The 24,780-nt window shown below is 41.4% G+C and overlaps 1 protein-coding gene across 1 annotated transcript; it reads left to right on the forward strand.

Moving 5' to 3' along the window:
• The first annotated feature begins 842 nt into the window (after positions 1-842).
• On the forward strand, positions 843-24,230 carry LOC137297684 (GTPase IMAP family member 9-like). Its single transcript, XM_067829600.1, has 6 exons — positions 843-1,057; positions 10,855-10,962; positions 11,432-11,487; positions 21,669-21,770; positions 22,134-22,280; positions 22,598-24,230. Coding segments are annotated over exons 3-6 (1,419 nt in total). The 5' UTR covers positions 843-1,057; positions 10,855-10,962; positions 11,432-11,486; the 3' UTR covers positions 23,767-24,230.
• The last annotated feature ends 550 nt before the right edge of the window (positions 24,231-24,780 follow it).

A 24,780-nucleotide genomic window follows, 5' to 3' on the forward strand; every position in this document is an offset into this window, starting at 1 on the left:
CCACATGAAACTGACAGACCAACTCTGATGATGATGACACCCAAATAAAAAAAGTTCGAGAGGAAAACAAAGCGCCTTTGAGCGGGTGATCTGAATACTGGCGCTGTATAAATACAATATTTACATAAATGATAATAATAAATAAAGAATAAAGGAACACTTGTATTTCCATGTATATATATATATGCGTGTGTGTGCATGAATATATAATCTGATATGTCTGATGATTAATTGTAGCCTCGTCAAATGAAGAGCAACACATCACTGCGAGTTTTCACAAATATGTCCTCTCAGTTCATGAGCAACTACCATAGAAAGCCAATAACATTTATGCACAAAATCAAGTAGTACAGACAGGTATACATGAATATGTCGTATACAGACATAGTATCCACTGTAAGATGTATATTGCAATATATTCCATTCTAAGTGCAGTGCGTTTCGAATCGGCGTGATGAGAATACAACGTCAATACGTTACCCATGATGCTCAAGTGTGGGGTTTAAAGAGGGGGGACGGGGGCAGGTGAGGAGGAGAGTAAGTATTCCTGCATTTACAAGAACAAGCCAAAAGGTGTGTGTCAGATTTATGAATTACAAGGTCTTACGGGATAGTGTATTGACATTTCGCAGTATTTAGCTAAATGGTGTTATGGGCTGCGTTACCATTTCGTTACGTTTTCTCAACCCTCCATTGTTTACATTTCATCCACCAGCTAATTCCCGCGCTTGAAGTCACTTCCGCTTAAGTCAGCAGCTTGGCTCTTGTGCAGCTAAACTTAGAGCCACGTAATATCCGCTGGCATTACGTCACATTTTTAAATAGCATAGCTTCATGTGCTCAGTCAACCGCTGAAGGAAAGTGCTTTTGCGAGAACGTTCCACTGTTTGTCACCGTTGCTCGTGAGTTCAAGTCATTAAGAAATGCCTCCTAAACGCAGATCGGCTTTAAATCGTCGGCTTATGCCTGGAGGAGCCTGGGAACAACACTCCCATGGTGCCGCCAACAGTCAGCACTGAGCTAGCTCCGGGGACCAGTCACGAAGTCGCAGAGACAGGTAGGTCACTTGCTAATACCGCTAATAGCAATCTCATTCAACCGGGTGCCTTACTCCCTGACAACCTTACTCGCCACGGTGGCTACTAGCAGTTTCAGGTGCAAACCGAGAACCTTGGTTCCCATAACCGCGCGTCTATTCGGGAAAAATACATAAGGGGGAATTTGTAGACCTGCGACAACTGTTGCCACTTCAAAACGATGTCTAATGGGAGTCTGTTATTTTTGCTATGGAACTGGACAGCTCTGGACAGGTGTTCTTCAGGCCTAAGCAGCAACCCTCATGCCCATTGATCACAGGATAGTGGACGTCCGCTTTTCGAACGTTCATCAATATTTATATCGAAAAACACCAGGATCCCAACATGGTGCAGCATTTGCTTGCATACATGGAGACAGTGCGATGGGCAGCGGCACGTTTTGGTGGGGATTTTGGGCACAGTGTGACCCTCAATTCAGACAGCGTATGGAGCGCAACCCGACACGGCGTTGGGGCACTATCGACGGTCAGCTGTGGCTGGAGTTAATGCTCCACAACCAGCGACAACCCCAGCAATCCGCCAACAGACTTCATAGCCAGCGTGGCTATACCGCCGCACCCGTATGTTGGGATTCTAATAAACAAGGTTACAGATGGCAGAACTGCAACTATGTGCACAAGTGCCAGTCTTGTTCCAGCACTGGGCACGGAGCCCGTACATGCTTTCAGTACAAGGGCTCGCGGCCCAACCATAGCTCATTTCCTGGACATGCCAACAAGAACTCCGCTAGCAACAATCACTGATCTCAATCTAGCACCCTCACCAATCAAAGTCTGCAACCTAACCCCATGGCTAATTTCTTATCACAGCATTAATGCGAATGACAGCACTATCCTGCAGGAACGTTTTCAACAAGGTTTCAGTTTACAATACACAGGTCCACCCGGTCCACGAGACGTAACAATTATCATCGGATAATGTTCTTTCGTCATAATCAGGCTGCAGTCCACATAATAAATCGTCATATAGCTACGTCTCCACGGGTCATGTCACTCCTTAGATGCTCGGTGCTGTTATGTCTCAGACACAATATTCTGTTCAACGCAAAATATATTGACACCCACGCTAACGTTATAGCAAATTCTCTTTCGAGATTTCAGTGGGCACGATTCAGGTCAGCGGCACCTCACGCGGACCAGTTACCAACCCCCACACCCGACAGCATGTGGGACATTTGATGTCTTAGGCCAGTCAACTCATCGCATCATCCTTGGCACCAAGTACATGGCACACTTATCAGACAAGCAAAACAGCGTTTGGTCAATTCCGCGCTGCATTCGGTTTACCGTCTCTTTGGCCTATACTGCTGAACCAATGGCTGCAATTCATTGCTTATTTGTCGGTGTCAGGTAGGTCGCCTGAAATACGTATCTGCTCTGGCAGCACTTCATAAACTGCATAATGTCTACGATGCATCGCACCATTTTCTGGTTCAGAAAGGGCTTTCAGGTATGTCTAGGTTGTCTCATCGACAGGATACACGACAACCAATAACAACCCACCTGCTTGCAGAGATCCTCCGTGCCTTGCCTCTGGTTTGCAGCCAGTCGTTCGAGGTATCTCTGTATTCTGCCACATATTTGTTGACTTTCTTCGTTTCTTTAGAGTCGGCGAGTTAGTGGCAGCTTCAGCAAAGGACACAACTAATAGAGCGTGCCTTTTTTCAGACATAATTGTCGCAGTCGACTCGTCAGCCATACAGGTACATCATTTACGGAGCTCCAAAACAGATCAGGATGGTCAGGGAACATACATTACGATCCAGGCGCTGCCGGGCTCCCACCTATGTCCTGTTACGGCAGTGCAGCGTTTCTGCCGCCTCAGACCTACTGGTGCAGGGTATATTTTCACTCATTATGATGGCTGACCACTAACTAAATTTCACTCAGTGCTCAAAAAGGCATTGGCATCAATACCGGAGCCCATTAAACCCCAGTTTATACTCATCACATTCATTTCGCATAGGGGCTGCCACCGCAGCAGCATTACGGGGGTTCAGTTCGCAACGGATCCAGGAACTGGGCCGTTGGAAGTCGGACGCTTACCAGACATACATCCGCATACCTTCCTTTCTATGATCTGTACAGTTGTCATGCCATAATGCATGGGCGCAATCCTATAACTATCTCCACGAGTTTCAGATGCAGACTGGTTCATTGGATCCAGTTACTTGGCCCGGCTGCTACAGCACACGGAGGCGGGACAGAGATTTGCCATCAGCGGCAAGCGGCTAAAGGAGGAATGCGTTGGGCCCAGTTCCGGCCTTGCATTGACAAGCTCATAGCTCAGGAGGCCCAGCCAAAAGTTGTAGTTATACATTTAGGCTCCAATGATCTGTGTTATATACCAACAAATCCCCTCTTCGACAGTATTTACCTTGATTTGCTGTACTTGCGTCTTAGGTGCCCAAAGGCTACAATTATATGGTAATGTATGATGCGCCATTGATATTAAGTGGCACAAGCTCAACAGGCGTGTTGCCAATGTTGTGAGGAAGCTGGGAGGGAAAGTGGCCCACCACTCCCATATCACGCACGCCCACATCAGTGCCAGAGATAGAGTACATTTGAACTGGCAGGGCATGCAAGTGTTCTTCCACTCTCTAAGTGAACCGGGTGGTCTGGCTCGCTGACTTGGTTGACACATGTCATCGGTTCCCATTTGTGCCGATCGACGCTCATGTTGTTGGTCACCGAATTGTCTGATCCAAACTCGATTATTTACAGAACGCTGCCATAGAGCTCGAATATTGCTGAGTACGGCATGAAACTAAACTCACTTACTCACTCACTCTCCACATACCACTTCAGGTTAGTTGCAATATCACTGAATGAGTCGCAACAAAGTTACTCCCTTTAATTAAGACAGACCTATGTTTTGTACGTAGTAACACATGCTTGTTGTCAGAGGCGACCAATGGGATCTGTGGGTCAGGCTCACCAATTTGGTTGAAACATGCCATTGCTCCCCAGATGGATCCTCATGCTGCGACCCCCGAACTGTCGGGTTCAGATTCCACTTCTTACAGGCAGCCATTTTATAGCTGGCATATTGCTGAGTGCACTATATGTCATTCGTGTCATTTGCAGACTGCTATCACAGACAGCCTCAATATTTCTGAGTGCGGCAGCTAACTGGTCCGAGGATTCGGAAAGGCAGCGACGGGCAATTTTGCAAATGAGAATTAAATATGGCCCATTAAAAGTTTGGAAGTTTACTATTGATGAAGGGGCAGTGGTCCTTTCAAGTTCAGGAAATGGCTAACAATCATAATATGACCATCGTCAAAGCTCTCTTTCCCAATCCCTACATGTCTCATTCATATATTTCTTAATCATAAGTGATTGTTGCTCATGCGCATTGTCTCTCTTCCTCTCTTTCTTACACCGACCCACCTGAGCTTTACAGAGAACACCATTTACTTCTAACCACGCTCTTAGTCTACGTTCTAGGACACAAGTAAAAGTTTGCCACGGACATTGAATAATGATATACCATTGTAATCATTTGGAATTGATGAATCCTCGTTTACAAATAATGCAAGTATCGTTCCTACATTCCAAGAATCAGGAAATACCCCACTTTCTAATATGGAACTAGCAAGTAACTGAATATGAGGAATAAGACGAGAAGATTTTTTGTACAGACTATAGACTAGTCGTAATCACTGATTTCTGTGTCAGGATTTTGCAGATCGTTAAAATACTGGTGCCAAAATTATGGTGTGATGCTACTTGCTCTGTGTTTAGTTTTCAATAAGGACTTTACCGAGTGTCAGAAGGATTTATTGACATTTGAAATTGACATTTACACGATCTGTTTCCTCACTTTCAATGCTTTCATTTTCTTCTATTAACTAGCGGTAAAATGTAATGATGTCTACGAAAAGTTCGATGCATCGTTACAGTCTTGTTGAGCAGATCATTGGCGGCTAGAGTAACCGTAATTACAGTGTAAAGTCTTCTCTATCTGAAATTTGGCAACACCGGACTAGAATACCTAGATTCATCAATATGAACAAAAAGGTCAAATCCACACCAGTGCACGTATTTTTACCAAATATATATGTTTTTTTCTACAGACATTTAATTGAGAAAAGACTTCCAGAACATTTAAAATCTGTAAAATGATAGACGAAAGCCCAACTTGTGTTCATGAAGTTCATAGTTCTAAAGGCTGGTTGGGTAGCCTACTGGTTAGAGCGTTTGTAATGCCCAAGATGTGTGAAGATAAATATAATTTCTGTTGTCTTTCGCCATTTTGGTGGAATTTCGCTTAGAACGGCGTAAACATAGACTCACCTATAATTCAGAACCGTTAAGTTAGTGAGTGAGAGAGTTTACGCCTCACTTAGCAATATTCCAGCTATCTGGCGGCGATCTGTCTAGACCAGACAATCCAGTGATCAACAACATGAGCATCGTTCTGCGCAACTGGGATCCGATGTCATGTGGCAACCAAGTCAGGGAGTCTGACCCGATTCCGTTAGTCGCCTCTCACGACATGCACAGTCGCCTTTTATGACAAGCAAGGGTTGCGGAAAGGGGCACTGATGCGGAGCGAATAATGTTTCTCGCCAACCGTCTACACCAGCAGTGTAGGTATTTTTTTCGGATGCTTGGATGGTATAGCGACTGATCCAATTTGGTCCTATTTCTGTGTTTTTTACCTCGAAATTAAATCATGTTACGTGAAAATATGATGTCTACAGGCACGTAGCAAGCCATTAGTTTCGGTCCGAAAGATTGCAAAGCTTTATATTCAGATAGTTTTGAGTGTTGGCCCAGCTGTGAAAGCAAATATCATACGTAAATTTTGGTAGCTATGGTAGATACCCTGGTTTATTATCTATGATAATAAAAACACACAGTTGATTTATTTGAATTCGTAAACTAAAAAACATTGACTTTGCCATTGGTTAACAAATCTGAAAATGTTCTTACGTAAAAGAACTGATTACACTTATTTACCCAAGTACATAGCAAATGCCTGTATGTATTTCTTATGTAACGAAGTTCCGTTGGTATCCTCAAAACAGTTTCGGCCCATAAGTGTTTTCAGGCTGCATGCGACACAGAGATTACATCTTCCTTGCTTACATCTACATCGAACTCGCGTTTGATGGTATAAACCTACACGTGTTATTTGTCATCATTCTCTTGGTGGTCAGTAAATGACTTTGTAACAGGTATAATTAGTGGTGACACCACTCAGGTTACTCAACAAAGGTTCCCATTTGGCATTTCTCCTGTCTGGAGTAAATACTCAACATTATAAATTAAGGCCTGTAGTAGCAAATGTATTGTATGTTATGTAATATGTGCATGTAAGTGATGCAAGAGGGTTTATCAGCTGAGTTACAAAAACAAACATCGATCAAAGAATTAACCGATAACACACTGATTGATTAATTACTTTTATCTTCTACAGCGGATTTGTCTAAAGGCAGTGTGTGTAGATGTACTAATCCATACTGTCAATCACCCTGTCGTAAAGTGTGAAAACAACATCCTTCCTTCAAAGAATTAACCACCATTGCGTTGTTTGATTGCTCATTATTAGTTAACTAAATTACTTAGAATGGCAGACATCATACAATGAGTTGCCAGGTGTGCTATCTTGAGTGGCCAATGAGAGTTTTATCAGGTTTTCACCAGTGTGAAAGACGTGAAACGATGTGTTACTTTTTCGCAAATTAGACTGTTGTAAGAAAAACGACACAGAGCAGGATTATTTACCAGCTCGTTCTCTTATGTGGACATTGGTGAATACACTCCTGAACAAGGTAGTAGCCTGACATTGTTGCTATAAAGTTAATCTGTTTGAATTATTTGCATTTTGTTTCAGCAGAATCTATATGACAGAAAACACACACTAGATCGTGTATGTGTGTGAAATAGGATCCACATTGGCAGTCCATACAATGTTTAAATGTTTAAGTCATGTTAGAAATTTACTATAAGTATAAGCAGACCGTGTGTTCATTTATTAATTTTCGAAATCATACAAATATGACAATAAACTAATTAGGGTTATGAGACAAAATATAGAGACGTACACTGGCTTCGTTATTTTCCCATCCTAATATTTTTTTTACCATTTCAACAACTGGCAGATGATTAGCCTTCAAAGTGTTTCATTTCTTTTCATGTCTATAATTAAACTATTTATTGCGCATACTGACTGCTCAGCAGAGGTCACGAACCAGTCACGAATTCTGGGATATCATTTTTGCTGTGAAAACCCGTATTTGCGGAATCAATAACATACCATAAAGCTATTCAACACAGTGGATCTACGTCATAGTAGATATTGATGAATTGCGGATGTTTTTAGCAGTGAGTATATAAGAATAGCCATTGGCGTCTTGTACATCCTTTGTAAGAGGCGATAAATGGGATTGGAGGGTCAGTCATGTTGATGTTTTTATTTTTCCTGTCACTGTTTCTCAGTGGTGCAGGTCTGATTGTCTGGTCCAGAGTCGCATTTGTGAAGGGCGTCGTCATCAGTGGCGATAAGACACCAAACACATGAACACATGAACAAAAACGTGAACATCAGATGTCATTGTCTAGTGGAATTGGCAATTGTCTTGTTTTAGTTTCAGACAATATTCCAGGATAATAGTCTTGTGAAGCAGCAAATGTGATCGAAGGTATTCTTTATCTGTTTTAAGATCAAATTGTTGATTATTATTTGCATTTCGTGTTGGTGGGGATTTATTTTTTTGATGCTTCAACATATTTATCAGTTTGTAAAACCCCAACCTTTTGATATTTTTTGTGTTGGGATTTTGCATGGCGATTAGATACTTTTTCGGCTATAGCAACTGTTGTCATTTTTACAATTTGCACTATTATTCTCAATATTTGTTTAAGAAAGACACCTTGCTACCAACGTCATAATGGATAGAACATTCTTTTCTCTTTTTTTTTGTTTAAACGTATGTAGCGTACCTGGTTTCAAAAAGAACGATGTGTTTTATTCTCAGTTTCGACCCAAGGCAGACCGACTGCTCGTATGTATAAAAATAGAAACATAGTCTACTTGGAATTGATTATTATCACGTTTCCTACCCATTCCAGCTCAGTTTGTACCTCAAAGAAGTGGTAACAATAAAATCGATATATTTTTATATATTTCGCATCCAGCAGACACTCGGATGTGGGGCTGCTTAACCGCCTCCTATGAGTCGTTGTAAACTTAAGCAGACTCAGATTATCTCGGAAACGTTTCTTGGAGGATGATGTTAGGTCCAAGAGAGGATCAGCTTTCTAGATTTTAATGGCGCTTCAATGGTCCTGTGTAACAGTCACGATATCCCACTCTTTCTTTCTTCAACGACGTTTTCAGTTATATGTGACAGCAACATGTAAATAATCGAAACTGGACCAAAACTTACGAAATGATATTCTTTTTAGTTTCTGTCTCTTGCACTTCGAGTGACGATGAAATGTCACTGAGCCTTGGCTGCTGAACACCTATATTCACGGAACACTTTAGATAGCTTTATTGTCCCATACAACACTTGTTTATATTGCATTAAAGATTATTCACACAGGTAATTGTTTTTGCTGCTTTTGTCACATATATATATATATATATATGTAACCCGGACGATTCCTCTTACGCGTCTATTGTGAGAAAATGTCACAAACCAAATTGATTAAAACTTGGAAAAACATTTCCTATTTCTGTGTTTCTCATCGCCCGACCGACTGTAAATTGGCAACCGACAATAAGCAAAAAACACCGCCGACTCGAACGCCAGAGCGAGCGTTGGAAAGCTGGCAGTAGACATTGACCACAAAGCTAAGCGTCTGGCATTGACATTCTCATTTCTTAAATTTAATTTGCTAATAACCTGCCATGTATTAAAGGAAAAACACTTTGTGAAAGAAACCTCTGATTCAGTCTCTGTTTATGTTCAATACTGAACAAACATTTGAGGCGACAACATTATTTACTCCGTGAGTACGAGTGAGTGAGTGAGTGAGTTTGATTTTAGCAATATTCCAGCGATATCACGGCGGGGGACACCAGAAAATGGCCCTCACACATTGTACCCATGTGGGGAATCGAACCCGGGTCTTCGGCGTGACGAGCGAACGCTTTAACCACTAGGCTACCCCACCGCCCCTCAGTACGAAGTTTTGTTGACAATACAGTGTATTTTCGACACTGGGTTGGTCCGAATTTAGGTTAAAAACGTAGTATTGCAGCTTTATGACGACTGCCTGTAAAGCATCCAGTCTGGATCAGACAATCCAGTGATCAAATCATGAACATCGATCTGTGCAATTTGAATACGTGTGCCAACCAATCCGTAGGTCGACTCTAGTAGTAAAGGTAAGTTATTACTTACACTACTCCTCTTACGACACGCATGGGCTGCTGAAGATCAATGCTAGCACGGATCTTAACAGTGTATGACGCGATAATGACTTACAGCCCACTTTCCTTTCGTGTATGTTACTCAGTAACCCAGTTGCATCAAATTTTCGTGTCTTCATTCGTGTCTCTGTTAACACAATGCGCCGGAGATAATATAATCCAAACCTAACACCCTTTCTTTCATACAAACGCCTTCTTTGTGCGTTTTGTGTAGTAAGATAGCTGTTTGAAATGACACCGTGTTAATCTCTGACTTGCTTTCTTTACCGGTGACATCGGGTGCGTCTTTACCTGTGTGCCTAGTCATGTTTCACAGCGTCCAAGCTTTTGGGGAAGTTCAGTCGTCTCCCGCAAAGTACGTGGTAGGATTCTCAATTTCAAGGTTCAGATCCAAAATCATTAGTTTGTGAAAAACATTGACACTAGATATCAATTGAAAAAGGGCCTGTTTCTTTTGCACAGAAACAGTAATTTAAAATTATATTTTCAAATCCATAGTTAGATTATAACATATATGAGGACAATTATACGCAGACAAATTTGTCAGTTCTGCTCTAAATAGAACGAGTACGAGTTTCAACGTACAATTATCCTGGTGATAAATGATTTGTGAACAACGCAACCGTGTTTGAAATGTAACAGCTGGGGTCTTTCCAGGAAAATATCAATACCGAGGAGAGATGTGTTTCAGGGCCTTACATAATGTCCGGTCCTTGCAGCCTAAATACGTACAGAGAGCCGAGGTGTTCTAGATTACTGCATGTAGATGTTTACGTATATTTTTGTGCAACAGTCAGCAACCTTATTTCTACCTATGGTGGAGTCAAATGCAACGAACGGGGCTACGAAAATCTCACCTGTGCAAACTAAATGTGACACCCAACGTTCTTTGTGTTTTTTGTTTGTGGTTTGTTTGTTTGTTGTTGTTGTTTTTGTTTTTGTTTTTTTGTTTTGTTTTTTGTTTGTTTTTTTTTAATTTTTAAAAAAAAATTTCTTTTGGTTTTGTTGGGGTTTTTTTTCTTATGGGTTTTTTAATGTTTTAATTTTGAAAATATTGTAATATATCAATAAAGATGCCCCTTGAATGTCTGTATCTTATGTGTTCCTCTAAAACTTGAAGGTTTCATTTACTAATAATGATAATACCCATTGAAATGTTTCAGCCAGTCTGTCAAGTATATCGACTAATATTTCTTTCTTCAAATTGCCTGATTTTACACATTGACTCAAACACACATACATTTGAGTTAAATTATTGCAAACTCCTTGAGACATAATATTAGTCTGCACAGATAACACACGCATACAGTGTGCACAGGGCTGTCAGTGAAAATTATCATTTACAAAGATTTGCGTTTTCCAGGAATGACTTGCCATATATGGGCAATGTAACAGGTTCGACAGGTAGTATATATGCAGAGTGAGGCCCAGGACAGACAAGGCGTTACCTGGCTCTCTGTCTGCAAGCTTGGTGAGTAGCTACTCACATCTCCCTGAGTTAACTAAGATTGTTGACATGGCATTAGACTAAGGCTTAGTATCCAAATAAATATAATTTTGATAGCAACTAAAAAACCCATTTTATTTGAAAAGGATGCCTAGGGAGCCTTCATTTAAGGCTTTAGCACTGCAGAGAAGGCTTGGCATTAGGTAAAATAATGTGGTTCAGGGACAGTGAGACAGACTAACATGGCATTGGCGAACTACAGTAACATATTATCTGCTTGTACATTGCTTAAGTATTAGGATCAGATAAACATATATCTTCTCATTACATTTGATCAACATGTTTATAATGTAATCCGCAAACACTTGCTCGAAAGGATGAGCTTATGCAATACAGTCTAAATATTGATTTTTCTTTACTTGTTTCAAAAAATGCAAATTGACATTATTTCTTATCAACATTAGTATAGTTGTTGAAAATCTATTTTTTACAGCTTGATATCTGTTGGTCGAACAGGGACGGGCGTTTGGAGGAGTCTTCAGCTCAAAAGTAAGTACAAAATGTGATCTGTTGTGCTTTGTTCTCCTGAATCTCCATTTTACTCACTTCACACGTCTAAGCGGTCACACGCTTGTCGGACACATTCAGCTGTCACATAAAGGTAGTTATTATTTGTCAACGAATATGACCAACGCACAAACTCTTTGCACGTGGTCTGTTCGAAAAACACTACTTCAGTTTGTGCAGTTTCTTATACCAAAACATTTCCACAGCCACAACAGCATAATAATTATCCTCAACTGTTTTGTTATTACCCCCCAAATCAATAGGCGGTATTGACTGATATGGCAGCAGATGAGCTGTTCGAGAAGCATCACAATGAAGAAAAAGGTCAATCTCTGAGATCGGTCATGACAACGGAGGGGTCATGAAAGTGTAAACAGGCTCTACTTCACCTCTCCTGGTCATTTTACATCATGTTACGGTCATAGCATGGCAAAGAAGGTATAAGGCAGACAAGCGATGTACCATGTAAACTCCTCTAAATATCTACCAAAATGTCAGACAGCTGAATAGCCTGTGCATGATCTTGTGTGAACCTTTGGCACCATCAGCTAGAGCTGATCGTCTGTTGGCACAAGCACTCAGGACCCTTGTCACTTTCTGTGTATCCCTCATGGTTTCAAAACATACACTTTTCAAAAAAAAAGAGGAAACGCATTAGCCATTTTAAAAGAATGTATTTCTTTCGTTTAAGAACAACTATTTCATGCATTGTCAGTGGTACACGGGTGAAAATTCAGAGACAAAGAGTTTGCCAACATAACTCTGTTTACAAGAATGCGCCAAAGTCAGTACTTTGTAAGGTCACAACTGCCAGCAATTACACAGTCTGGATACGTCGACGAAGGCGCTCTTACAGAATCCTTCCTCACTCTTCTTGCAATGCGATGGCGAGCTATGGAAGTGTTTTAGGCGTATTTTGACGGTGACGTTGACGTCCACGTCGATCGAGTTCATCTCACAGGGGTTCTGTTGGGTTTAGATCTGGTCACCAGGAAGGCCACTGCAATATATTGACGTTAGAATTGGCAAGGTAGCATTGACGTGATTTTTCTGAGTTTTCCCCTGTACCACCACTAAATCTGGTCTTTCTGCGTTGCCCACCTCACCAAACACCATGACACTGGGTCTACCGAATCTGGCGACTTGTCGAATGCACTTATCGGCTAAACGTTCATTTCTCCGACGGTAAACACGCTGTCTTCTATCGCTGAAGAAAATATCGTGATTCTTCTATGAACCAGACTCTTCCCCGGTTTCTAAGATTCAAGTTCTGAACTCTGCAACACCACCGGAAGAAATTGCGTTTGGTGGTAACTTCTGGACGGTCGCTTCCCGGGCAATCTTGGGCAGGATTGGTCTGCAGGAAACGATCCCAAAAGCGAGATATGGTGCTCTGATAAACGTTGACACTGCAGACTTGGCGGCCTAAGACTATATTTCGTTTGGCGGCTCTCAGTCGTGAAAAGATTTCCTGTTTTCCAGGCAAAGAAAAATAACAAATATAACACAACACTTGTAATTTTATAGTGATCGATACCGCACACTTTTCCGCTTACTTGCACGTGTACTTTACTCTGCATGTGGCATTTTCTACAAACGCTTCAACAAATGGGGAACGTTAAAATTGCCGCGTCTTGGCACTGAAACTATTTGCAATCACACAAAGATGACGTTTTGGAAAGACATAGTAGCATTTGTATTGCTCTTGTTCCACCTGCATGTGTCTATTTTGCATTTTGTTAACTCTTTCCCCCTCTCCTTTTTGTCGCCTTAGTGGTTAGAGCCACAGGCTCTCGTATCAATGCGAAGATTAAAGATTTTTAAAAAAAATAACCAAAAAAAAAAGATAATGGTTTTGAGATGACCCCCCCCCCCCCCCCCCCCCCCCCAACTTGAAACTCTTCACAGTGCAATATACCTAGACAAGGCCGGACACGTCGGTGTACAACGCACGCCTGTTTTGACTATTGATAGGCTACCGTCGCATGCAATCGATTAAAATTTCATCTAAACATAATTTGTCGCGTACGAGTAGACAAACAGGAACAGCCCAGTATAAATGGGGATGCTTCTGATCTTCACCATCTTCCCTGTATCAACACTGCACATTGTTTTTGAAACAACACTTTCACACTCATATTGTAGGATGTGCGTCTCCTTTCTATGATATTCATTAAAATCTAAGGCATGTTTACTGCAGTTTCATGATTTATACACATCATACTCAGGTTCAAGGTGTGTGTCATGTGGGTTATTACCATGCAATGGTTTCTGGGGCTTTCTGGGAATGGTAATGAATAGATGGATCCCATTCGGCAAACACTTAATATGTAGAAATTATCTCAGTTATATATACATACAATGGGCTGGCAAATCGAAAGGTCGTGTAGTACATTTTTTACCTCCCTTTATGCCGTGCTTCTGTGCGCCAGTGAGATCTCACACTGACATGGGGACACTGTGATTTCATGCGGTAAGTTGCCTCGATGCTCTTTATTACAATTTTAACAATATGATCACTCAATACATATTCGCTCAATATACATGAAATAATTGGCAAAATAAACATTAAGGAAGAAATACTTCGCACCTCACCCATCAAGCATAAACCAAAACCAACACGTTTTTACATTTTTTGCAGGACGATGAGCACCCACCTGAAAATTGTTCTCCTCGGTCGTAATGGCAATGGCAAAACTGCCGTGATAGAATCACTTCTTGGAAAACCCATTACACGTCAAACATCGTCGATTGGCTGGAATAGTGTCCATGAAGTGAAATGGCAGAACTTCAATATAAACATTATTGAAACACCTGGGCTATTTGCAGAAGGACAGGATGTTTATGCGAGTAAAATGAGACTTGCAGAATCGGTGTACAACTTCACACCAGGCCCTGATGCCTTTGGACTTGTAATTCGCATAGGTCGTTTTACACCAGAGGAGAGGAAAATGATCGATATCCTCAGAGAACTGTTTGGAGAACATGTATTCCAATTTACTGTTCTGATCTTCACGAGACTGGATGATCTTAAGTATGATGGCGTCACTCTGGAGGAATACCTACAAGAGAGTACCCCGGAGTTGAAAAGAATCCTTAATGCATGTGGAGGAAGATACATTGGTTTTGACAACACAGGAACGTGGAATTCCAGAGCACTGTGTGGAGATAAGTTGATATCCATGTTACAAGATCTCCAGAAGCGGAACTGCAATATGGTTTATACTGTGGCTATGCTCGAGGACGCCACTAGGCGGCAACAAGAGAAAGAGGAAGAGGCTCGCAATGAACAAGAACAGAGTTACAGGTCAATGAAAGAAGAGTTGAAAAGTTCTATGAGACAGGAAATAGAGGATAAGATAAGAAGAGAGATTCTGGCTGAACAAAGCATCACCGCCCCTATGTTCGCGCCAAACAACACACAACGGAAAGATATTACAACAGGATGTGGTATGTACACTTTTGTACAATATAATGTTTTTATTGTGTAACTATTCACATGGTAAGGGTATTGTTTTACACACATATATATGAACAGCATATTTCAGTTTCAGTGATCATTAATATGATCATTGTTTTCTTGTGGAAGTTTGATTGTGCATCGCTTGTTTTTTCTGTCTCAGGGCCAAACAAACCCCAAACTAAAATATATACAAGAAAGAAGGATGTATCGAGGGACATAGTCAGCCCAACCAAATCAAGAGAAGGTAAAATTATTCTCTAATATCTATTTTGAAGCACCAATAAATATTTAAGAGTTCTTCATTCCTTTCTATGTGATACATTCTTAGGTTGTGCCTTATTTTAACAGAAGCCGATCCACTCAGACGTGAAAGAGGACCCAAACCAACTTTAAAACCAAAGCCTTCATTTCAAAAAGTACAAGAAAACATCTCTACACAACCGCACGTCCAAGGTGTTAAGTGCAATCTTACAATTATTAACTTTCCATAACATCTGAGTGGTGTTTGTTTTTCTGATTTAGTTGTAACCATAGGATAAGCACAATCGTTTACTCTGTAGTTGTAAAATACATGCAAGTACACTTTAACGTTTGCTACTATCATTCACGATTAAAACATGCTTTCTTTCTATACTTACAGCTCAAAACCAAGGCCAAGATGCAGGCGTGAAAACAAAGCGAACTGGGGTGATTGGAAGATTGATTCGCTTTTGGGAGTCATTTCACTTGAAATAAAGCTTTGAGTGGTACTAACTGTCGCTACATCAAGCAACTAGTAACATATTCTTTAATTTGCTCGTTTTTACAACAAATGGATTTCTTTCTAGTTCACTACTACTAGAAGCCGATAGCCTATGTTCCACTGAATAAAAGTGTTTTCCCAATAGTATTGCCTGTCGTTTGTGTGCACTGTGCATGACCAGAAACTCATCATTCCTTCTTCAAAGCTGTTTGCTGAGAGGTTGTGTTCTCGATTTGCTCTGATCTTATTGCAGTGTTTACTTTTTCATCGGGCCTATTTTGTATCCCACTGAGGTTGTGTCTGAGACACTATGTTTACCACCAAGTGTTACAGCTTACATCTACCAAAGAATGGAAGGATCCACGTGGTTGGTGTCCCGACTGCCCGGACATGAAAGGTACCAGGGAGGATAAGGGCCCTGAGTATGAATAGGAGTTTGCAGCATAAATCAGAGTGGTCATGTAGGGCCAGCAACAGCATTCTAGAAGCATTCCTCTGGATCAATGCCAGGCTTTGAATCGGCTCCTGTCTACTGATCAGCACCAGTTACCAGAGCAGCATCAGTTATCAATGTTGCGCCTGTCTTCTGACCGGCGCCAGTCACCTGAGCAGTGGCAGTCGTCTGTTTGGAAACCCCAGTCTTTTGCTGACCGACTTTCACCTTTTTGTGAGGAGCAATAACGTCAGGTCGTGACCGCGTTTGGTCATGGAGTCACGGTCGTTCTCCTCACAGATCAGTTTCTTGGTGAAGACCTGATGCCCTACATTGTAGTGCCACTCATCCTTCAGCGTCCAGTCGAAATCACCATCGCCATCGACACTGCTGTTCAAGATCTCCACCTAAACAATGTCTTCAGTCTTCATCTGCTGGTTCTTCTTCGACACCCATCATCATCTTGGAGCCCAACTTTCCAGGATGATAAGTGTATGCATCTTCCCGTTGGTGGTCTGTGTGTCTAGGCGCAGCTTGGTGCCTCTCTGGATCGTGTTCCTTGCGTTAAGTGTCTGGATTATCCCCCCTGTGTTACATCTTCAGAATAGTCAGTCTCTCTCTCCACACACCCCGGATTTGGAAACGACCTAGTGAGTTTGGCTGGTCACAAGCATTCCAGACTGCACCCTGCTGGTTCAGAAGAACATGGATGTCCGAGACATGGCACGTCGTTTGTCGAAGTTCATACACAAGTGGCTTCAGATTTTACATGAACCCTTTGTCTTAGATTCAGGGCACCAACTTGCGCTCACGTCATCTCCACCATTGACCACCCAGCCAATAGAGGCACCCAGCGCCAGACGATCAGCTTCAGGCTGTGTCACAACTTTAGTTAAGGGCGCCATTGAAATGAAGTCCCCACGACACCACCCCCGGGCTTTACAGTCCAAACGTCTTCATTTGGCTGCCATGTGGAATCTGTATAGTAGATGTGTTGGGCACATGGCCCAACAAGCAGCTAGAGACATTCATTCCTCCAGTCCCAGACCCTATGGCGTGGGATCTGGACGCTCGTGCACCTGGGATCGGTTGGATGCGTATACCTTTCCACAAGTCCACAAGTCTCCTTCGACTACATCTGGTAGCGCCATTCTGGCCTGCATGCCTTTGGTTGGTGGCACTCACAGGCGGTCCACCTCTAAAACTACTAGATTTGGTGGATCTGCTGTGGACCCACTCAGGAGGAGACTTTACCCGGAGCCATAACAGTTTCGACTGCATATAATGCTCGCATAAAGGGGGATCTATTTGAAGTGGGGATTCTCAACTTCAGCTATTTCCGTGACACATAGGGCCTCGTGCAGTGACAAGTCATGGGCTTTATTTTTAACAAACTGTTTGTTTCGGCAGGCCGTAGCCTTTGGATGATCCGGTTGCAGACTTTCTCCTTTTCCTCCGGAACAAATAAAAGGAACCAGGATCACTACAAACCTCTCTGCTGTGGGTTCTCTGATGTCTAAAGCTGGAGTCCTTAAGAGGTCCCCAGAGCTTAGAACCCTCTTCAACAGGTTCTATCAGGAAGACCGGGTATAGGCATTGCGGCCTCCATCTTACAGATATCAGTGGTTCTGATCTATTTGGCAGGTGAACCATTCAAACCACGTTCGATACAGTCGGTGTTTCTGGTGTCCTTAGCAGCGGCGGCTTGAACATCTGAAATTCAGATTTTAGAGGAAGGCTTCAGGCATAGTTCATTTGAGTCTTCTCATAACTTCCGCGGCCATCTCAGGTCCAGCCCTTATGACGTTTAAGCTGTTGCAGCAACCATGGCCAGGGTTAACATCCCTGAGTCAGACATCAAGTGAGGCTATTTCTGGACTGAAGAAACCAACTTCGCCAACCACTACCGTCATGATTTTATGCCTCAGGATATGGATGGACTGTCCTCCATGGGTAGCCTACCCTTTGCTCAACACACTGGTTGGATGGCAAAGTCTCTCCAGACGCTTTCCATCATCAGCGTTTGTGCAGGGATAACTCTTAATTGACGTACTCTGGTGCACGTGGCCGACAGCATGGATCCTGTTGTTTTTATTATCGACCCTCCCTACTGCAAGACGACAACTTTAGGCCTCACTGGGCCTCAGGATTGTCTTAATCAGCAGGGTGTAAAGTGGCTAGCGTGCTTGCCAAACCTCAACCCAACTGAGCATGCTTGGGATGAACTCGGTTGATTTGTGTACACACATCACCCAGCGTCAGTGGACTTCCCATCACTCCATGAAGCTCCAGTAGAGGAATTGAGTGCCATTTCGCAAACTTTCTTTATGAATTTGATAATGAGAGGAAGGTGCACCTGTGCCTTGGAGGTGCGAGGCGGGTACACAAGATAATGAATGACCATATGCGGCATGTGCTTCATGGTCTATACCACTGATGTTTGCCGATGCTGTTTTGTCTGTATATCATGGCGTTTGACGTTCGTCAATACATTGAACATTCAGATAACACTTTTCTTTATATATGTGTTGTATATCATCTGACGCTATATTGACCCTATGATACCTAGTATGTTTAATGAAAGATTACTCAGAATTTTCTATTTTTCATGATTAGCTAATAAAGAAAACATCGTAATTAACCAGTGCAGCTTTTATCGAAAAGGAATTACTGCTTAATATGCCTAACATTAAAGCATTATATTATATGTGCATAAGTATAAGCAAATTGCGTGAGTATTTGTTACAATGGCATGTAATATTGAATAACAAGTGGTTCATCACTGCATACATACATACATACATACATACATACATACATACATACATACATACATACATACATACCACATTTAGCTCAAGAACGATGTAAGAATTACACATAAACGTTGCACTATGTAATAAATAAGAAATTGTTTATCCATAAAGCAGTGCACTTCATTCTTGACTCAACAACGTTTAGAATACCTGCCTAACAATTAGTAATGAAAGCGTTCAATGTTTCTCAGCCAACTTCTGGCACGCTACGACAAATTTTACCTGCAAAATGTTGACGGTTCAACAGAGCGTTTAGTATTACGCCGCACTCAGCAATATTCCAGCTATGTGGCGGCGGTCTGTAAATAATCGAGTCTGGACCAGACAATCCAGTGATCAACAGCATGAGCATCAATCTGCGCAATTGGGAACTGATGACGTGTGTCAACCAAATCAGCGAGCCTGACCACCCGATCCCATTAGTCACCTCTTACGAAAAACATCATCGCCTTTGTGCCAAGCATTGGTTGCTGAAGGCCTATTCTACCCGTGACCTTCATGGGTCAAGTTACTGAGAAAGTGCTGTTGTCAAATCAATCAGTTAAGAGGTAAAACCTAATTTAATACAGTACCCAGATTATGTTTTCCTAATACCTGTGTCACTGGCGTCTGGGTGATTGATAGTGATATAGTGAGGTATGGTCATGGTGGTGACTATGGTGTTATGTGAGTGAGTGAGTGAGTTTAGTTTTACGGCGCACTTAGCAATATTCCAGCTATATGGCGGCGGTCTGTAAATAATCGAGTCTGGACCAGACAATCCAGTGATCAACAACATGAGCATCGATCTGCGCAATTGGGAACCGATGACATGCGTCAACCAAGTCAGCGAGCCTGACCACCCGATCCCGTTAGTCGCCTCTTACGACAAGCTGAGTCGCCTTTTATGGCAAGCATGGGTTGCTGAAGGCCTATTCTACCCCGGGACCTTCACGGGTCAAGTTACTGAGAAAGTGCTGTTGTCAAATCAATCAGTTAAGAGGTAAAACCTAATTTAATACAGTACCCAGATTATGTTTTCCTAATACCTGTGTCACTGGCGTCTGGGTGATTGATAGTGATATAGTGAGGTATGGTCATGGTGGTGACTATGGTGTTATGTAGCATAGCATATATTAACTCAACGTGATTATTCTGATGAAAGAAGCCTGACTCTACGATACAAAGAAATACTTGGTTGTTATCCATGAAACAATGTTTTGCTTTCATCTAAAGTATTAAAGCTGTCAGGGGAGAGTACTCTTTCTATTTCTCTCTATGTGTTTCGTTCTGCGGTAAAGAAACATTTTAGATTCGTTGGCGTTGTCTCAGAGATGAAATTGTTTTAACTCGCCTCAGACTAGGACATTATGGATTAGAGGCATATAAAAGCATTTTAGATAACAGCAGCTCTCCTCTGTGTGAAAGCTGTAACTGGCACTGCCCACCTCATTGAATGTCCAGCTCATGAAAGGCTCCTAGAGACATTGTGCTTAACAAAAACCAAAACTAATTTTACACTGAACGCAATACTTGGCGATAATTTAATATGTGGTTGCATACAAAGAAATTGTATTAGACGTTCTCGTTAAAACGGATAAGTACGACGTAAGTTAACTGGACAAAAATTTAACAGTTTGTTAAGTGTTGGGCGCATATAGGCCTTTTAAGGCCCAAGGTCGCCGTAAAACCTTATCTACCTACCTACCTTTTTCAAAAGAGCCTTCCAGAACAGAAATAGATGACTGGTGCATACTGTATTCTGAATCATTTCAACGCGACATTTGATATAGTGCAGATACAGTATCCACATTCTAAACAATGATTGATCAGACAAGTGATTAAGACTAAAACAATGACATACGTCATTGACACTAACGTTCACGGTGCCACACACATCATATACTGTAAACCAGGAATTTTTGCGTAGATAAAATTTTACGATTGAACAGTCAGTACCATAAATGCGACGATAAAATTTTGCGAGTTGTAAGACTTTGATCAGTGTACTCACTTTGCTATTTTCTCGGCCTTAATTTGTGCTAGAAACACACGTATGGGACGTATGAGAAAGGAAATCCTGCTCTTTCATCTCATTGCGCCATACGATACTCACCGATACTATTATCCTTAGAACACCTGATTGCTGATGATATGTTTATTCAACAATGAAAACATTACCTCACAGTACATTAGTTGCCACAGTTACATTATTTGATTTGAAATCAAACGTGCTTGATTAGTTTCCTGCTGTTTTAAAATTTAAAAGTAGAGCATGAAATAGGCAGATATAGTGTGTTTTTCTTATTACTTATCAGCAACATGTGGAAGTTTGTTAGCGTTACGAGTCGTGTTTGCTCAGGGTTTACCTGACCCGAGAAATGCTGAAACACCAGAAAAGACAGCGAGAATGAGTACTGTTGACAAGTCTGTTATGGAAGCGTGGCATGAAGAGGAAGAGAGAGAATAACCATTATTTTCCTGAAACCTGAGCTAAAATTAATCATTATGGAATGAACAACTTGGCTCCAGTTTCAAAGAGATTATTTTTGGCAATTTTCAGTTCCTGCTTTTCGTATTTTCTGGAAGTTAAAACTCAGCAGAGTGTATGCTCTTCATAAATACGTTGGTATCAGTTTGCATATCACACCCCAATAAATGTTGTAACAACAGTCACAAAATATATTCACATCATGCATGTTTGTGATGAAAGTCATCCATATATTTCAGTGTGGGTATGTTCAACCTGCTTCCATAACAACGATGCCTCCCATGACAGTTGCCAAGCATGTGGAACACCCAAACTGATGAGGACAAGAGGTGTCGAAAAAGGTATGAATTCCACTCTTAGCAGAAACGTCACGCGATTAAGGTTGTAATCTACTTCTGTTGCAATGTTAGGGCAACGCAAAACCAAATCACGTTTGTTAATATAGATAAAACATTTTCCACCTTTCGATCTGAAGGTTTACCTGAAGACTTTCATGTTTAGTTCCTTAGTTGTAGCAACCTATAAGTCGAAAGATGGATGCTTTGTTACCTCACGTGTCTTAACAGGTACAGTCATTATTTGTTGTTAATTCAACCATATTTTCCCGCTGGGCAACACTACATTAAACACTCAAACGAGATTATTATTCTGTTTGGCATTAATATTATGAACATGCACAGTTCTATTTCCTTCCTTTTTCGAAGGCGCACAACGGATGTCAACAGGTCCATGCTCTATCCCGAATGATCCTGCTCCTAAACCTCCATTATCGGTCAAACCTGTGTACAGTAAACCAACCCAGAAGATCGCACGTGTCAACCCTGTTCCAAAACCCCTACGTCAAGGAATAGGTATGTCTACAGGTCTACATCAAAGAGGTTCCATACGCTTAGCTGTGTCCCATGTGTTTTACATAGATTCACGGTACATCTTCTTCATGTTTATATATATTCCAAGATATTTAACCAACGTAATAAAGAACAGACACTCGCAATATCATACCTGGAAATTTATGGATAGTGAAGTTCTGTCAAGATACAATCTAAAGGATATATCATGCTTACTGCTCATACGTATTCAGTTCTATCTGATATACATACCCATATTGATCCAAGTATAGATGATGTAATACATTAATAAAGGAATTATGTTGTTTGGTTTTTTTCAGTATCGGGCGAATTGAGATTCGTACTGCTTGGTAAAACTGGAGCCGGAAAGAGTGCAACCGCAAACACAATACTAAATGAGAAAGTTTTTGACTCAAGATCATCAATGTCCTCGGTTACCGAAAAATGTCAGTTTGTACATCGCGAGGTATTTGGTAACACCATCCAGATTGTTGATACACCCGGGTTATTTGACACCAATACAAAGAAGGAGGTTATTGATAAGGAAATTAAGAAATGTATTGCAATTTCAGCTCCAGGACCACATGCCTTCTTGTTGGTTTCATCTTTAACCAACAGGTTTACCGAAGAAGAAGGAAAAGTTTTCGACGAAATTGATGACATGTTTGGTGAACATGTGCTCAAATACTTGGTCGTTGTCTTTACTGGAAGAGATCAAATTCAAACGAAAACAGTGGAGAAACACATTCAAGGCGCTCCAGACAAATTAAAACAGATTCTAAGTAATGCCGGTGGTGGATATGTCGCCCTAAACAACAGAGGTGACGCATCTGAAAAAGAAGCTGATGTAAAATGCCTTTTACAACGCATCAAGGACACGGTCAACAAGAATGGAGGGAAACATTTCACGTCGAAGATGTTTCAAGAGGCAGAGGATATTATTCAAGAGAGGATCCGGAGAGATAGGGCGGAGAAAGAACAAGAGATGAGAAGGGAAATTGAGGCAGAACTGCGCGAAGAGATCAAGAAGGAGAGAGAGCATTATGAAATGCTCCACGAAGCAAATGTGAAACAAATGGAAGAGTTGAAACTGAAACTAAAGGAGGAACGGGATAAACATGCCAGAAAGCGTTCGGTAGTTAGACAAAATGAGAGGACCATGGAGGAACTTGTAGAGAAGGAAATGGAGATGAAGGCAAAGAAGGGAAAGCTTGTGCAGCAGATGCAGAAGGCTGAAGGTGGGGAGAGAATGCAAATTCAGCATCAACTGGCAAGTCTTGCGGAGGAGGCCAAGAACGTACTTTCTGAAAGGAAGAGAATAGAAGATGAGGTTACAGACGACCGGTTTCAGGCAGAATGTGATTTGAGGGCACAACAAGTAAGAAGAGATGAAAGGGTAAACGTACAGAAGGAAGACGAATCGACACTTCGTAGATTCGCCGATGGAATGAAGACGATGGGGAAACGTTTCCTCAGTTTCTTTAAGTAGACGTACAGAGAATCAGGTTCAGTGAAAATGCTTCATTCTCTAAAGTCTATGCACAATGCCTATTACGTCAAATATTTGACTCTAAAGCATCTGTTTGTATCCTTATATAACATTGTTTCTTGTGTCCATTCAATTTACTGGAACTCTCATAACATGTGATGTGTCTTTCAAGGAGCATATAATATTCAGTACAAAATAATCTTGTTGAGGGCACTTTTGTCTTATCTTATTAGAGTACCCTCGTATATACTCGTATTTAAATATAGTTTAATGCCTCAGCCAAACTGAGACCGTCTTTAAATGATCGAAAATGGACATGGCACACCGAGTTGGATGACAAGCAGTGAGACAGACCACAACGACCTGATCCTCTTTCTAGTTTAGCTACTAATCAGCCAAATGAATCAGACATGTAATCGTTTGTTCTTCTTATTAATCACTTACGAAATAAATCGTTTTCAAAATGTTTGTCTTTTATCTGATGCATTGTTTCATTCATGTAATTTGAAAATGAAAATGAAACTGGGCGACGGTTCCTGCCAATGACAATGTCCAGAAAATACAGTTACTGTTACTATCGCTGTAACTAAAGTGGAAATTTGCTCTAAACATACCTTAGCTGAACCAGCTGTTAGCACGAGGTCAATGTGTCACTGACCTGGATACAAGGAGGTACGTCATTGCACGTCGGGGTAGAACTAGCTTTGTGAATGAAAGTGCAGTTATTGATACCGTGACCTACAATGCAGTGCAGAGGATGCTGTACGTTATTCTAGCCTTTAGTGATCCTCGTTCAGCCATTAGTGGAGTGTTGCCATTGTTTTGTTACAAAATATCAGACGCTCGGCGTACCAATCTGATTACCTGTGACGAAATTCCAGATGTTATACTGGACTCCAAGATCTATTGTAAATGATCATTCTATCATTCATCGATCAAGAAATGGAGGCCAATCAAACAATTATACAAATCATTCCCACAGCAACAGCTTAATAGATCAAGTGAAATTATTTC

This window comes from Haliotis asinina, chromosome 10 (genome assembly GCF_037392515.1).
Source record: "Haliotis asinina isolate JCU_RB_2024 chromosome 10, JCU_Hal_asi_v2, whole genome shotgun sequence".
NCBI lineage: Eukaryota > Metazoa > Mollusca > Gastropoda > Lepetellida > Haliotidae > Haliotis > Haliotis asinina.